Raw genomic sequence first — 17,072 nt, 5'->3', positions numbered from 1 at the left:
ATACAGGATATGCAGGCCATTGATAAATGCAATCTTCTATTAATTCTAAAGTACGCAATTACATCTTTTGCGTGATATATCAATTATTAGATTATCAATATTATTCTTACAGTTATACAGGTAATATACAATTATATTGTATATCAGTTTTATGAAATCCGTGGATGCGATGCCATACAAAATAAGAAAATGCTAGTCATTTTCCTTAGATTGAATATAATTCAATGCCTTTGGAAACATACAATTTTTATATAGTATTTCAGTTTAATCATAATAATTTTGCAAATAATCTAGTCAATTCTAGCCATTAGCATTATTTTAAAGAATTTTAATAATTAAGTAAAATAATCTTAAACAATTAATCTAAAACAAAAATAACAAAAATAATAAGTTTAAGCTAATTTTTATAAGTATGATATGTTTTGGGAAACGTGCCAGTACACCTATATTATTTAAAACTGATATTTCTAAAAGTACAAAAATTTAATAAATAAGATATACAATATTTCCTATCTTATAAAAAAATTATATTTACTTATATTCTTGAATGCAAGCGAATAGAGAGAAACAGTCTGTAAATACAAAGTACGTATAAAAAGTGCCTGTACATGAGCACATTTAATTTATTTTAATTAATTTGCATATGTACATATAAAAGTAAAATGTCCTCAAGAGCAGCTATCAATGTAGACAAGAGCTATAGTAGGAAAAGTGAACCATTCTAAATCTCTATGCTTTCTTAATTATAACATGCTTTTGTAAATAGTATATTGTTTAAACATTCATTTGAAAAAAATAATGGTCACGTTATAAGATTACTATTTTTTAGCAAACTAGATATTTTAGCAAAACGAAAGTATTCTCATTAATGTAAACCAAAGATTAAACCAAAAGGACAAAAAAGATTAAAGACAATTTAAACTTTTACACACATATATATATACTCTCTCTTAAAGTAATAATATTACTTAATAAAAGAAACCAAAGAGATGCAAATTCTAGTCAAATATATTATTAATCTAGAAAAGAATTATAATTTTTCTAGTCATTGCTTTAATCATTTTATTCTAGTCTTTTTGCTTTTTTTCTCTCTTGTTATCCAATTTTACTTCGCAGTTTAAAGTTATTCCAATTATTTGTCACTTTTTTAACCGAATTATTCGATCTATTATATCTGTATCAATATTTTTGATTTAATTGTATTATTTGTATTCGAATTATCAATATTTTTGATTTAATTGCCTTATTTGTATTCGAATTTTCTAAAAGAATAATTTATACAAAGGATAATAATAGAGGGGAGAATAATTTATACAAGGATAAAAAAAAGAAAACTTTAGAGATTTAGAATATAAGTAAGAGATTAAAAAAATTTAATGTTAGATTTGACTTTTAAGAGAACAATTTATCTAGTCATATAACTATTTTTTTCGTAAAGATGGTTTGTGCAAATTAAGTTACACAATCGTATTCGAGTATTATGCGGCTGTGCTTATTTTAATATTTTATAATTGCGCTAATATCAGTTTTATTAAATACTAGTCGCATTCTCTAGTCGAAATTATTCCACTTAATAATTGGACAAATAAAAACATTAAAGATCAAAAACATTATTAATTATAAGTTATCGCCGAACTATTATAAGTATCGACGAACATTGAAGAGTTAATCAAACTTATTATAAGCTTCTTTTAATATTTACAAATAATAGATTTATATCTCATTTTTATTGCATAATGAGAATTTAATCAAATATAACAATTTTTATAGAAAATATAGTTTAAACTTTTACGTAAATCGTTCAAGAATTAAAATTAATCTCACTAATCGGCATATATAATCGCAGGTCGATGTAAGTAACGATGTAAAAATAAGATGCTTTATTTTATTATAAAAAGAAGAAAATTTGCGAAAATCAGATGCTTAATATGTATATAATATTATATACGAGTGATTTCTAGTCAAAAAAGTTCATGGACAACTAACTCGAAAAGTTTTTTTAGGGGAAGATTAAAATTCCAAAAAATTATATACAGAAGTAATTGACAAATAATTATGCAACATTGGACCAACTTATTCTTTAAAAGCAAATCACCTAAATATGTTATCATATTGCTAAATATATTTTTATGCGATGGCTAAGTGTAAATACTTGATTTAAAATGGCTGCGTCAAAATGTATTTTTTATGATAAATATATATGATTTTTATTTGTGCAATGCTATTATTAAAAAATAGTGTTTGAAAGTTGATTCTTTGTCGCATAATTAGATTCGAAATTGAAGAGTATAATTTGTTTTGTAAATTATTCACTTACGGTTCTTTTACACGGCTGACAATCGGGGAGAATTCCTCACATGCAATCTATCGAATCATCTTCCCTTAGATTACGTAGTAGAGCACGCGATCTCAGTCCATGGGCAGCGAGAATCTAGTCTGTAAAATTTAATTCGTAAAATATAGTTCATAATAATTAAGTTCGATAATTTGATAAGATAAATAATTAAACTTATTCTTAATAATTATCGTATTTGTCTATTTATTTATTACAATTAAATTTATAATAGATAATGAATAAATAAATGAATACAAATATGCAAAATAATAAATAAAAACATTCCATTGTCAAAAATATAACCGTCTATGTATTTCTTTGTCATTTTGTATACTTAACTATCTTAATTATTTTTCCTTTTGCGTGTTAATTATTTTTTCATTTTGACTTTTATCCATTTATTAGTTCATGTATTTTTAATCATCTATTTTCTATTATATTTTATATATTCTATTATATTTTATATAAGCTTATCATAAAATACTAGTCAAACTTTTTATCAATATCAGTTTTATAGAATAAATGGAAATAATGGAAAACAGATAATCAAGTATGCAAAATGACAAATAATAAATGAATGAACGATTAAAGGTTAATCTAATTTTTCTAGGGAAAAATCTTTCATTATCATATAGTGAAAAATTGCAACATTGTTGCAATTTTTGATGAATTTCAATATGTGAAATGATCAATTTTATGATTCTTTCGTCTTCTGAAAAAATATATTACAATTTTTATTTAATATGGATTATAAGATTTTTCTCGAAGTGTTACATAAAGAACAGTTAGTTTATTACTTCATTTATTTATCATTTTCACTTATTTGTAAGTTCAGAAAAAATAATATAATACTATGTATAACATGTGGTACGTTTTAACATTAATTTATTTATGCTAAGAGCTTTTCCATGTAAGGAAGTTTGTCGTGTGAAATATTTATTGCTTTCAATGTGTCTTAATAATTTTCGCAGAATCTAAGTACGTCGTACAATGCATTTAATTGCTTACTTCTTATATATATATATATATATATATATATATATATATATATATATATATAAATGACTAAATAAAATAATAAATAAAATACGGGAACTAAGAAGTAAGAAATAGAAATTAAATATTATAAATATTATATATATATATATATATATATATAATATTTATAATATTTAATTTCTATTTCTTACATATTATTTATTTATTTATATATTATTATATTTATTTATTTAATGCTTATTATAAAAAAAATATGTGTATGTGTGTGTGTGTGTTGCTTACGTAATAAAATTGAATTGCGTGTAAAATATGTATAACAAGATATAGGAAACACACAAATAGATACTTTCATAAATTTTTTGCTAATTTTGTCTGATTATATTATCATTACATTACATCGAATTCAGATGTCTAAGGTGTTAATTATTCAGACAAATTATGATACTGTACATATGTGTGTGTGTGTGTGTGTGTGTATTGCAACTAGGTCCATTCAAACATTAAAAAAAAAATATGTATACGATATATTAAATAATACAATATAAACATTAACAAAAATATATGTATAATCGGAAATATTTTAAATTTTATAAACATTTTCTTTTATATACAATATTCAGATAACTGGCGTTCCGTTGTATTTTTACTCCGAAAAGAAATAATTGCGATTATTTTATTCCTTTGTATGCTACTGTTGAAACCATAAAATAATAAAATAGCACCGGAAACATATGTTTATCGTCAATATCATAATTTAATGACCATTATATAATTTCAAAATATTATTTCGATTAAATATGACTAAAATATTTGTTACATTTATGTAAATAATTCTCTACGTTTATAGAAATACAAAATAAAATTCGTTATTCGGTAAAAATTTATAGAATAGTTAAAAAAATTTATAAAACTTCTCAAAACAGCCGAAAGATTTGTAATTTAATACGGCAATTACTTTTGACAATTTAACTTTATTATCAGTGCTTTAATTGCACATTCTTTCGTATATGAATTCGTACATATTTACCGTATGAGCAAAAGTGATAAAACGACAAAAAAACAGTGGGCAGTTGTAAATAATTGTAATTATTAGAACACATGTTTTTTTCTCTTTCTAACTAGCGCTAGCTAAATTAAAATATCATTTTACTAACTGCTAATACTTTCTCCCCTAACGTGCTAGTACTTGACTAGGAAAATGCATCAAGTAAATCACGCTATGAACATTTAATCATGCAATTTTCACGAATTTTGATGCTCGACAAACATTGCCAACGATTTTGCACACGATGTCATCAATCAATATTTCGATTATCTCAAAATCGATTATTTTAATCTTAATAGTGAAATTGCGAGATCTACAAATAAGATGGCGGATGAAGTAGCCATCCTTCCAAAAATCGCGAAATTAATCTATTCGAGGAAAATGCGATAACAATGAAACTTTCAATTTATACTTTTATAAGAAAAATACGAAATCAGGATTAATTCTATACGATATTTCATATATTATGCATTTATCGAAGGTAGAAAAAGGAAGCGCATGAAGTGTTAGAAAAAGAGAGCGCGTAGAAATCTTAGAGATTGCATAGAAAACTTTTCAAACATGGAGTTTATATACCTGTGTATGTTACAGCGATGTATTTCTTTTTCTAAACCACATCAGAATGTCACACACAAATTCAACGATTGTTTTGAATGTACTACCGACGATTATTGATTTTGATCTACAAACGCGATGAATCACAAAAAAATAGCGAGTAAGCTAGTAACCGTTACCTTCAGGATATCGTTTTTCACGTTGAGGACGCCACATCCTAGTCGCCATTTTTCACCATATTCACCTTCTTCACTTGGGTCATCGATAATACGGTGTATATATGGTATTTTGTCTTCTGTTACTAGACACTATTTTCACTTCCAACCATAAAAATTGTTTCTTCATTCCGATTGGTCCATCGAGTATTTTGAAGTGAGAAGTTTGTTCTTATTAGTTGACAATGAGCTGGAAAAACAAATACAAAAAGTTTACCTAAAAAGAACTAGCCTAATGAGAAATAGTATCGCGATATTTCATATGCAAATAAATACAAGTCATATATCGAATTCCTATCAACATCCTTTAGAAATGACGAAAATATTAGAACTGCACATTGAAATAAAAATATTTCAAAAGTATAATGGAGAGAAAAAAATTACAGGTCGTCGATAATGTAACCTCTCTGCAATATCTTGTGTATTAGCATTTTTAGGAATTAACATTTCGTACATAAATACACGTTTGAATTAATTTACATTAATTCTTCATACATTATACAACACTCGAAAGATATTTAACAAATAATGACTATATCAAATTTCATATTAAAAATGTCGGATAAAAATTTATAATATCGGTAACACTTATTATCTAACGGTAAGTCCTTATAATTCTATCATAGTTATCATAAAAAAATCGATCGAACTGTATTGAATCCACGTATTACGTACCTTAAGAAATTAACGGATAAAGTATCTTTATATGTTATAGATTGTGATCCAGAAATATATATACGCAGAATCTAAATCGACGATATGCGACGATAATGGGTCTGTTCTTTTTAGCTGCACTGCTGCACTAGTGCAATAAGTTAGAAAGAGACAAACCATAATTGCACTAGTGCAGCAGTGCAGCTAAAAAGAACAGGCCCAATGTGGTGACGCATTTAACGCCGCGTATGGCCAGCCCTGCGCATGACACTAGCAAAAGCGCGCATGCGCCCTTCTCGCTCGTCGGAGGAACCATTACGTCCATTTTCCACCGGCACTCGTCGCGGGAATAATTCGACGATGATTGAAACCGACAAGATGCTGCAGCTGAGGAGATACATGACGCTTCTTAGAGCCGGTGCAAAGTCACGCGTTGTCCATTCGCACCTGCACACGTCATCGTCGTCGTCGCCGCGCGAGATACCAAATCTCGTGACGTGTGAAGGTTATGTTTTCCGTTACGTGCATCACGGCTTGTCTCGATTGCAGGTGCATTTGCGAAAATTGCCCTGTGAAAATTACACCGCCACGTGTATCAGGACGTTTAGCACGACGGTTCCGCAAACGTCGATCGAAGACATCGATCACAAATTGATGTCGTTGTGCGATGATATTAAAAAGGGTCAGGTGTTGGCGGACAACTTGAAGGAGATTATCAAACTGTGCGACGAGGCCGACTATCAGCTGCAACACGACACAGGTGTGCTGTTGCTCAAATGTTGCGGCAATCTATTGTCCAATTTGGAGACGACCGAGAGGCAATATCTGACGGATCAGGTAAAATAAAATATTTTTTAAGATAATTAAGAAGTACAGTATTGCATACAAAATTTTCAAAAAGTGAGTATAAAGAAAAACAGAAACGTGTACAGTGATAATATATTAATATATTAACAGAAAGAAAAAGTCCACTGTGTAATCTGAATTTTGACATACAGGTATGGCGTCTTGCGAAGAAAAGTAGCGAAGGACTGACATTGGAGTATTACAATACTCTGTTGAATGTTCACATGGAAAATTCGAATTCTGTGGAGCCTAAGAAGTTCTTAGTAGACATGAGCGTGGAGCCAGACAAGAATACCTATCATTTGTTGCTGAGTGCAGTTGCAAAGATGGGTAACAGCAATCATCTACAAGATATTATATCTGTGATGAAAGAAAAGAACGTCATTATCGATGAGGATACATTTAATGGTTTGGTGCAGATTTATGTGACCAATGGTAATACTGCTCAGGCAGAACACGTGATAAAACTCATGCAAGATGCAAAATTATCTACGGACAAAGCGTACACAGAACTAGCGTATGGATACGCGAAACTTGGTGATATTCCGAATCTGGTTAAAATATTGAATGACGAACCACAGAGCAACACAAATCTTCTGAGATTGATAGAGGTTTTGAGCACATCCAATAACAGCAGACACATTCCTGTTGTTCTAAACTTTTTGATGGATTCTGTACCAACTATCAAATTGCAGATCTCCAAGACGATAACAGAATTGATACGCGCCGATCGAGTCGCGGATGCTCATATGATCATAAATTGTTTTGTTATGAATAATACGACGAAAGATGTTGCAAAAAGCTTTGTAAATAGTTTCTTGAACGAATTAATTATGTTAAACACATCAGTCGACGATATCACAATATATGCTACCGATTTCGTGGATTCCGGTTGTGAACCGCTGGCATTGATTAATGTAGCGGAGTCCGGTTTGAAGCTTGGCAGAGAAAATTTGTGCCTTGCGATATTCAAAGCAATGAGAGAAAAGGGTGTAGAGATACGACCACACTATTATTGGCCTTTATTAGCAGTAGCGCATTACAATCAAGGTGAAGCAAAGATATTCTCACTTGTAAAGCATATGGTAGATACAGGAGTGACACCAGACTTTGATACATTATTGAATTATGTATTTCCATATGTAAACACTGCAAATCCGAATATTACTCTACGGAAACTACTAATTAACGGCGTACCTGGCTCTGTCGCGTATACACCCATAATATTCTTTCTGCTGTCTCACAATCGGATGCGAGACATAAAAGCATTGTGCACACGCAGTAAGTCATATAGAATATATTACAAAGAAATTATGAAACCTTTAGTGCGTGCTTACATCGCTACAAAAGATGTCGAGACTTGCGTATTGTTACTAACGTTGTCTCCGCTCGGTCAAAATTTCATTGGTTGGTTTTTGAAAATGTTGTTGAACAATAAACAGTTGACATACACTGTGGAGGATTTGCAAATTTTCTTGGAAGAATTTAAGAAATGTGGAGCTAAAATACCACAATATGATGCAATTGTTCTCAAGAACATTTTGTCGAATGAAAATTTTAAATTTACAGAAAATGCAAACATAGTGAAGCTAATAGACAATCTAGTGGACGTTAATCTGAAAGAATCAACGCTCTCATTGTTCACCCCCCCAAAAATTATGAATACTAATGAGCTAGCTTGTCATCTAGTTGAATTGAAGAGCAAAAATATCCCAACCAGAAACATTTTGCGCCGGTTGCTGGAGGCACATTGTACCGAGAACAATTTAAAGAAAGCCGAAGAGATAAAACAAGAATGGGACACGTGTGGATATGAATTGACACCCGGTATGACGATGCAACTGTTCGAATTATACGTCAGATGTAACAAACTGAGGGATGCCGAAATACTGCTGTCCAATCTGCATACATCTAATAATTTCCTCATAGATAACGTTAAGATTGTGAAGTTTGCCATTGCATTGGTAAAGGCAAATAAACCCAGAAAAGCTTTTGAAATTATCAATAAAATCGATAATGTTAATTTGAAAACAGACGCAAAGAAGCAGTGTAATCTGCTTTTGCAAACATTAGCACAGAGTGAGTATCATTCTTACACGAAAGATATGTTGAATCTGCTTATCGAGAAGGGGTATTGCGAAATAACAACCGAACTATTGAGACCGATAGTGGCGATACCATTAAAACACAATGATATTCAGGGCGCTGTAGATATGTTTATTACATGTGCCACAAAATTCAAAAAATCACCATTGGCATTGGAACTATTGACGGAATTGTTGAAGCAGAAAGACAGTTCGAAATTGCTTGACACAGAAATAAACATAAAAAAGATATATAATACATTGGTTAAGTTATCTAGTATAGATGTTGCAAACACAGTGCTAGTATTAGCGCTGGCGACATTGGACAAGACACAGGAAATACAAACTATATTGCAGGTAATCAAAACATTTCTCCAATTAGGACACATTCGCTTTATATTTCTTTGATTTAGAGTAATTCATGAAACTGTGTGATCACATATTTAAAAAATTCTATAATACATCTCAAATTTATTTTTTAATAATTCTATAATACAAAATCAATTCTATAATATAAAATCAAAAATCGTCGATCAGGTTATACATATAACTTTTTATAATTACTTTAAATTTTTATAGTTTGTTTATAATTACGTGAAGGGAATATATTTTTGAAATAATTCACTTTTGTAGATAACTTTTTACAGTTTGATCAATTTTGGGTATTTATTATATATTCTAATTTATATTTTTTTATTACGCAGAATCAAAGAATTTCCTCCACCTCTCTTTTATATTATTTCCAATATGCACTAAGGATCGATAATGTAGATTGCTTATTGAAGCTCTTCAAAGCACTTCCAAGCTCGAACGAAATAGACCAACCTATATTAAGCGAAATGCTTCTTTCCATTTACAGTAAGCCATATTTTCTCTGCTTTTCAAAATATGTGCATGAACTTGATATTAATATTAATAATGTTTATATTTACAGGTAAAATAGGAGACTGCAATAATGCAATAGAGCTTTGGAAGCTAATGTGTGCAAAAAATATTAAGCCCAGTGAACAATTCAAGAATAACTTTACTCAGTTTCTACAAGCAAATAAAGTTCCACTTCCCTTAGAGTTTGAACAAGAAAGGGTGAAATAAATGTTAATAATTAGAGAATTTAAAATAGAAATAATATACGTGAAATAGTGAAAAATCCAAAGATAAATAAAGCATGATAATAACAAAGGGCGATAGGAATTCTTAAAAATATATTACAATATCATACAAAAAAATTATTATATAATAAGAACTATAAAGAAAAGATATTAAAATTGCTAATTCTGAGAATTTCTATCGTTTTATCCTTTGTTATTTTATGTTTTTTTTATTGCTCTCGATTGTTTTCGAGTAAAGCTTTTATTATTATCTTAAAAGAAAATAGGTAAATCGTTTAATAAAGAGATTTTAAATTCTCTTGAAGTATCACGTTATAATCTTTAATTAATTTAAAAGCTGTCTCTTTAAGCGGCTCGTAATTGACGCGTTCTTTTTCCTTGATTATGAATTCCTTGATCTTTTTATTATCTTCTTTTAGTTTCTCTAATTTTTCTTCCAGGCCATTGATCTCCGGATAAACAGGGTATTTTTCCAATCGTTCTTTAAGCTCGTTGTATTCCGTTTGCAATAATTTGAGCTCATCCTCGCAAATCGTTTCCTCAGTTACAAGTCCTTCACGTTCGGCAATTAATCCATCTCGCTCGAATTCATTTCGCGTTTTCAAGCCGTCTAGATCTTCAAGAACGATTAGCTCACTTTGTTGTTTTTTCAGTTTCTCTTTCATCTGTTTGGATTCTAATTGCAATTTCTCTTCCAGGATCCTTAATTTATTGAATGTTTGTTGTATGATCATGTAGTCCTTCTTCAATTCATCAAAGTCATCGTCGCGATGCGCGATCTCGTAATCGTTATACGAGAATTTGTCCCGCAAAATTGCCATCTCTTCAGTTTCTGTGAGATACTCATTGTTCTCCACTGCGTTCGCCACAGCTTCCAACTTCTCCACGATCTCTTGTTCGAGCTTCGACAGCTTTTCCAATTCCTCCTGCTTGTTCTGCTCGTATGTGGACATAAACTCTTCCATCATCTCTTCACGCTTACGCAATTCTTGATACTTGGTCTGTTTTTCCGAGTGATTGTCCTCCATATCGGTTTCCAATTGCTCTAGCTGCTGTTCCAATTCCATCACCTTCTTCTCCTTCTCCGCTATTTGCGCTTCCGTTGCAGCGATATCTGTATTATCGCGTTTGATCTTTTGCAGAAGCTGCTCCTTCTCATCCTCCGGTGATAATCTCTTACCTTCTTCCTCTCGCAGTTTGTCCCGCTTTTCCTCCGCTTCAATAATTCTCACTTGTAATTTTACCGCTTCTTGTTTCAGCTGGGACAGTGCTATCTGCTCTTCCAATTGCATTTGTTCCTTCGATAACTGATCCAACTCGCGCTGCATCTGTTGCGCTTGCTCCTGCAATTCAGTCTTCTGTCGGAGCAGATCATCATATTTCTCTCTTGTATGCGGATCCATATTCTCGATGATGTGTTCCGTTCTTTTCCTCTCGTTATCAATATCTTTCTCCATCTTGTGAAGTTTCTGTTCCATTTCCTTCCGTTGTTCGAACATCCTCTCGACTTCCGCAGTTTTCTGCTCGTTCATCAACGCCAACTCCTTAGCTTCCTGTTCGATCACTTCCTTGTCAACATCTAGGGTCATCTTATCCACGACAAGATTGTAGTCCGCTAATTCGGCCTGTAGAATCGTCAATTCCGCTGCCAAGCTCTTGGCTCTCTTGTCGTAATGCAGAAAGGTAGCTTTCTCCTTATTTTGCATCTCGACATCTTTCATTATCTTCCCGATTTCCTGCGTCAATTCTCGTATCTTCAGTTGTAGCAGACCCTCATAATATCTCTTGTCTTGAATTTGCCTGCAAACAGGTGTTTTAAATATATTAACAATTACTTTGGAAATTATAATTATACAAAAACAGGTGATTTATACAGCCTTCCTGAAGACAGATTCAAAGTACTTAATTTGTATATATTTTTATTAAATTGCAAAGGCTTTACGATGACTTGTTACGATGATATTTACCTCGTCATCGGTAAACCCCTGGTGGTACCCGGCCGCATGCCTGCTATCCCGTGCTGCGTAATCGGCCTGTCGACCATGTTGACATTGAATTGCTTGGAAGTCGGCAGCCCAGTGCCGGAACGACCCAGTCCGGAGCTTATTCTGGTGAGGCCTGCAGTTGGTGCACGATTGGACAGAAAGGACGTCGACGGCGGCCTCGCCAAAGCGAGACGTCCGGGGGTCGCAGAACGGAAGTTGGCCGAACCGATGTACTCCGATTCATCCTTGTGTCCTCGACGTGACCTCGGTCGCTCGTACTTGTTCTGAGGTCTCACACCTGTCGGCGGTCTATCGATCTTGTTCGAGGAAGTGCTGGGTGCATCTTGTTCGCGTCGCCAGCGGGTGATCGGTCGTTCGTTAGTTTTGCCGGAAGTATTCCTCTCGTCGTCCATCTCTCGAAAAATTCGATGAAATCAGTCAGATGTTAGTCGAGGTTGGATTTTAAATTTTAATTGCTTGCTCGAGAGGAAGAATATAATGACCGATGACACAAATCAGCTGTGCTGTCAGTTAACTTGAGGGTAGCAATGGCAAGGTATTACTGGAATAATGTTTTGCACATCGTAGTCATAGAAACTGATGTATCTATATCTGAGTGACTTGTTGAATTTGCCTAACTGTTATAATGCAATTTGTAAAAGATATGTTAAATTTTCAGACCCATATTTTAATTATAAAGAATAAAGAAGAAAGAACTTTGTATAATAGATAATAGAAGAACATTAGAAGCTAATATTAACAATGCAAACTCAAGAAATCGGAAAATTTCATAAAAATAATACATTATAATATGTATTTTAATACAGACATTTTTTAATAGAAGAGTAGTATATATTTTGTCCAAAGCAAAATTCTTTTTTTAATTTTAAAATGGTTATAAATTATTTCTACATTAATTCAATTATTTGTTTTCGCACAATTACAATTTCGTGCAATTTGTAATGTAATTATGTAACAATAATTCGCAGGACAACGTTCAAAAAATGCTGTTTTACCATAACCCTTCCCCATCATCATTAAGATTATTAAATAGATGACGATAATATACACGTTCGCGTGAGTATTTTTATTATTTACTAATTTAATTTATTTAACTTTCTCGGAAAATCTATTGAATTTTTATTTATATTAATTTAAGTTAGAGTCTCTTGTTTATATAATTTCAAATGCATTTTCTTGACCATTCAATTTATTTTCATAGTTGCCAAAGGGTAACAATCGTTCTCGCCAGATGGCGCTAGCAGTGCCATCGCCTCTCGAGCGCGGCAATTATTTAACGGTTGCCAGGCAACGGCAACCGTTGAGACGTGTCGAGACGCGACTCGCGTCGCGAGTGAAACGCGACGATGTGTTGAGGATTCACCGGCGCGGTGACGGCAGCGGAGGACCCCCGCGGTTGAATTTAATATACGTTCCACGTCCAAGAATATCCGCGCCGCGCGGGACAGCCTCAAGACCGACCAGCCAGTCAGCCGGCAGGCACTTCGTGGCGAGTGGTCGTCCAAGTAACGTGCTCGCGCGCACCCGGTACGTGGCCAACTTCAATCAATCGGATCGAGCGAAACGGGCCGGTCGGCCGTCCGGTTGGTCGTTGAAACTGGCTCGGGACTCGGCCACCGATCGGCTCCCCTCGGCCCGCTCCGTCGCCGATCGTTTTCGCGCATCGACGCGCGCACGCACGCGAGTTAGCCGCGACAGGTAAACGCGAGTGTACGCTCGGGGCGGCTGCGTGTATGCGTGAAAAGACGCGCGTATCGGCGGTGCGTCTACCGTCCCCTCGTTCTCGTCCAACGATCGAACGACTCGTCGTGTTAAACCGGTTGATTCCAAGAGACCCAGGACCAGGCCGGGAGTACCGGGACCTCGAGATAATGCTCTAAAGTGCGGCGAGTGTCGCGCGCGCGCGCGCGCGCATCCGCGTCCACCTTCGCGTCATTGCCGTTTTGTCGTTCGCGCGCCGCGATAGAACGCGCAACCGGCGCGCGTTGCGTTGTATATACGTTGCACGCTTTGTGCGAGTGCGTGTGAGTGCGTGCAGCGAGGCGCATCCTTCCCCCTTCCCTTGGTGCTTGTGGAGGAGCAGGGAATCAAGGTCCGCACACCGTCGTCACCGGCGCGGGATCATGGACGAGGACGAGATCGACGGCGTCAAGTCACCCATCAAGCGGCTGGGCTCCACGCGGAAGCTGCTCGTCTTTAACAGTGAGTCTTTAACGAGTCTATTATATATTTTTCCTTTCCCTTTTATTACGAATTCCCCGAATTTCTACTTTGCCAAACGCGGTATCGCGGCTTTGCATCGGTGTATCGGATCCGTGCGTGCGAGATTTATTCCGTTCCGTACGAAAGTCGCTCTTGTGTGCGAGACGCTCTCCTAAAATAAACATTTTCCGATAATCGATTATTTTAAACATACCGCGTCAAAGCGATACTTTGCCGCCTTGAAGCTTCGATGTTACAGTCTTTATCAGGCGTTTGCAAATTTTACGAGTTAACGTGGAAAATTAGGAAATTTGTATGAGATTATTCAACGATATGTGACGTGAAAAAAATATTTCAGATTATAGATTTTGTAATTTGACAGAATAAATATATAAGCAACGACGTATTTTTCGAATTTGAACTTACATGATAAGATATTTATAATCTATATAGATATAAATATATATATAGATATATTTTTCGAATTTGAACTTACATGATAAAATATCTATAATTTAGATCTAGATCTAGATTTAGATATAAATATATATCTATATCTATATAGATATATTTATACAGGTATTTATATCTATCTGGATTATAGATATTTTATCATGTAAGTTCAAATTCGAAAAATACGTCATTGCTTATATATTTATTTTGTCAAATTACAAAATCTGCAATATTTTTTTCATGTCATATATAAATATTTCATCATATAAGTTCAAATTATATGTTATAGATATAGATATATTTATATTTATATATACTATAGTTTTTTTATCATATAAATTCAAAATCGAAAAATACCTCGCCGCTTATATATTTATTCTCCAGATGGATATAGATATATCTATAGATACCTTTATCTATATAGATTCTATATAATTTAAAAAATAAATATTTGGGATAGAGAGAGACGAATATTAGAAAGTGAATATATATATATTAAAAAATAAAATTTAATATATGTAAGAAAAATCAAATATATAAGAATTAGAATCCTTTTTTTCTATGAAGTAAAAGTAATTTCTTTTATGAAGTAAAGTCATTATTCAATAATTAATGATTAGGATCGGACTTAGGGATCAGCATTTTTTTTCATTCTTGGTTTATCGTAACTAATACGTGGGTTCTCGAGTCGTATAACATTTTTTTCCTTGTATAATCTCTCAAAATCAGAAAATAACATATCATCTAGACAGCAGTTTCAACGGCGAAGTTTCGAGTTTCCCGACTGACGTACTTCCAATTAGTTTAACTTCGAATACGAACGAAATTATGAGCGAGCCTATTTCAACGTGTCATTGGGTTGCGCGATAATCCACTTCGCGAAGATTAATGAGCGCGATTTCGAACGAACAGGTGCGATTTATTTTCCATGCCACAAGAGGTATGATACGCAAGATGGCACGTTACCAATTTCGTTGTCGCGTAACACGCGAGGAGAAAATAAGGCAGCTTCTCGTTTTCACGGACGGAAAATACGCATCGGCTTATGTAAAGCTCGACATACGTAAATATGTCATTCTGTCCGAAAACTTACGGACGGAAGTCAAACAAAATCGCCGCGCTTCTTGAGTTATGTATCTCCGAATGAGTCAAACCTGTAAAAAGAAAAGAAATATTCAAATTTATTATTATATTTATAGTTATTTTAATTATTTGATATATATAATATTTATGTGGTTACGTTATATTTGATGTATTTATTATATATTATGGCAACTACTTATTAGGAATATGATAAATAGATTCGATGATAAAGTATTAAAAAAAAATTGGTTTTTAAACGGCTTTGGATATTTTATTTTTTTTGACGTAAAACTATTATATAAAAACGTTTATTTTACAAAATTTATTTTTCTATAGATTAAATACGCGGAAACAGAAATGGAAGAAAAATGTATATGCGAGAGATGTGCAGTGATTAAAAAGCGAATGTTGTTCAGTGTTTAAAGCGTGGAAAACTCGCGTGCGAGATAAAAATTAACGTTCGAGAGAAACGAATTCCACTTGAGAAGTGCTTATAGCTGTATATTAGAAACTAGGCGTCCGGCCGATTTGCAAATAAACACGTCGTTCCGCATGAGAAGAGGAGAAACGCGTCGTGCTCGAAACAAAATTGCGATCTTCGTTCGAAAGATGTAAAGATAATTTCTTATCTTGCGAAGGGATTTTTTTTGTGACCCGCATTCCATCGATATCCATTAATTTCGCGTATACGCTATTCAATCCCGGATATTCGTTTGCGAAACCAGATTGAAAGCTTCGTTAATCTTGAATATTTTCTTAAACGATTCAGGATAATCTCATGCATAAATTTGCATTACTTTCTTTCTATTTGAATATGATACGGTCAGCAGAATATGTTATTTTAATAAAACAAGTCATCTTCTCGTTGTCAATTATAAATTAAGTATTAATATATTGTTTTACTTTTTCTCGCACTGGGAGTTTGAATGTAAAACCTGAATGTAAAAATCTTTATTAATTATATCATCTCTCTCTATATCTCTTCCTGAAATTTCAATTTATACTTTATCTGAATTATAAAAAACACATACACAATAGAATTTGCCTAGGAAAATTACTGTTCTAGATGAGTAATTCTATTCTTAGATGACATCATAAGATTCATTATTGTGTTGTGGAAAGCTAATTTGCGAGAAGTCTAATAAATCATCGACTAGCAATCGTAATTTGTCGATATATTTCCACATATTTTAATGGAATGCCTAATAGCTAAACGGAAGAGCGAGATAATCAGTACACGTGCTATGCTCCAAAATAATTCGTGTGCCTTTCATCAAAAGGATTTACGCGTTTAATATTGAGAGAACGCGCCGTCATTGTGGAATACGGTGAGAGGCGATCAAGTGCATACAATTGCACCATCATTGGAATGCCGGTGCATAGAGAGACTGTAACGTGCAACAGGCACTCCTAGATTGCTCTCAGATCACACGTCGATTCAAACTCGATGGAAGATTGCAATCGTATGGACGCATCATAAAGAAGT

At 33.3% G+C, this 17,072-nt stretch overlaps 4 protein-coding genes across 13 annotated transcripts in view; 2 read left to right on the top strand and 2 right to left on the bottom strand.

The window, feature by feature from the left end:
• Positions 1 to 5,939, bottom strand: part of LOC145963747 (uncharacterized) — a 73,207-nt gene extending 67,268 nt beyond the window's left edge. For 5 of the 6 annotated variants that reach the window (XR_014436246.1, XR_014436245.1, XM_083085931.1 and 2 more), the window contains exons 1-3: positions 5,825 to 5,939; positions 5,114 to 5,339; positions 2,318 to 2,436 (exon numbers count right to left, since the gene is read on the bottom strand). The gene's annotated coding sequence lies outside the window, so the exon portion shown is untranslated. The other variant, XM_083085932.1, reaches the window with a different exon arrangement.
• A 143-nt stretch (positions 5,940 to 6,082) lies between these two features.
• Positions 6,083 to 10,146, top strand: Bsf (bicoid stability factor). The gene is made up of 4 exons (XM_083085930.1): positions 6,083 to 6,640; positions 6,802 to 9,090; positions 9,438 to 9,591; positions 9,668 to 10,146. Exons 1-4 carry the CDS (start codon positions 6,089 to 6,091, stop codon positions 9,823 to 9,825), a joined length of 3,153 nt encoding a protein of 1,050 aa, XP_082942056.1. The 5' UTR covers positions 6,083 to 6,088; the 3' UTR covers positions 9,826 to 10,146.
• On the bottom strand, positions 9,185 to 15,488 carry LOC145963750 (intraflagellar transport protein 74 homolog). Of its 5 annotated transcripts, none has more exons than XM_083085946.1 (3): positions 15,470 to 15,488; positions 11,810 to 12,240; positions 9,185 to 11,642 (listed from the first exon to the last, which is right to left on the bottom strand). In XM_083085946.1, the coding sequence occupies exons 2-3, from the start codon at positions 12,238 to 12,240 to the stop codon at positions 10,118 to 10,120; spliced, it is 1,956 nt and encodes a 651-aa protein (XP_082942072.1). In that variant the 5' UTR covers positions 15,470 to 15,488; the 3' UTR covers positions 9,185 to 10,117. The 5 variants fall into 5 exon arrangements, with proteins under 5 accessions (XP_082942072.1, XP_082942068.1, XP_082942070.1 ...); XM_083085942.1 differs by lacking the exon at positions 15,470 to 15,488 and adding an exon at positions 13,030 to 13,534; XM_083085944.1 differs by lacking the exon at positions 15,470 to 15,488 and adding an exon at positions 12,844 to 12,950 and having other exon boundaries at positions 11,810 to 12,389.
• The window catches only part of LOC145963744 (SLIT-ROBO Rho GTPase-activating protein 1), a 60,263-nt gene continuing 56,317 nt past the window's right edge, over positions 13,127 to 17,072 (top strand). The window contains exon 1 of the mRNA XM_083085919.1: positions 13,127 to 14,050. Coding sequence (XP_082942045.1) covers positions 13,972 to 14,050 — 79 coding nt within the window. The 5' untranslated portion in view covers positions 13,127 to 13,971. The remainder of the gene's footprint in view (positions 14,051 to 17,072) is intronic.

This window comes from Camponotus vicinus, unplaced genomic scaffold (assembly GCF_025532165.1).
Source record: "Camponotus vicinus isolate PSW18456_S1 unplaced genomic scaffold, iyCamVici1.0 SCAF_13, whole genome shotgun sequence".
Lineage (NCBI taxonomy): Eukaryota > Metazoa > Arthropoda > Insecta > Hymenoptera > Formicidae > Camponotus > Camponotus vicinus.
This window is presented reverse-complemented; position numbering and strand designations above follow the sequence as displayed.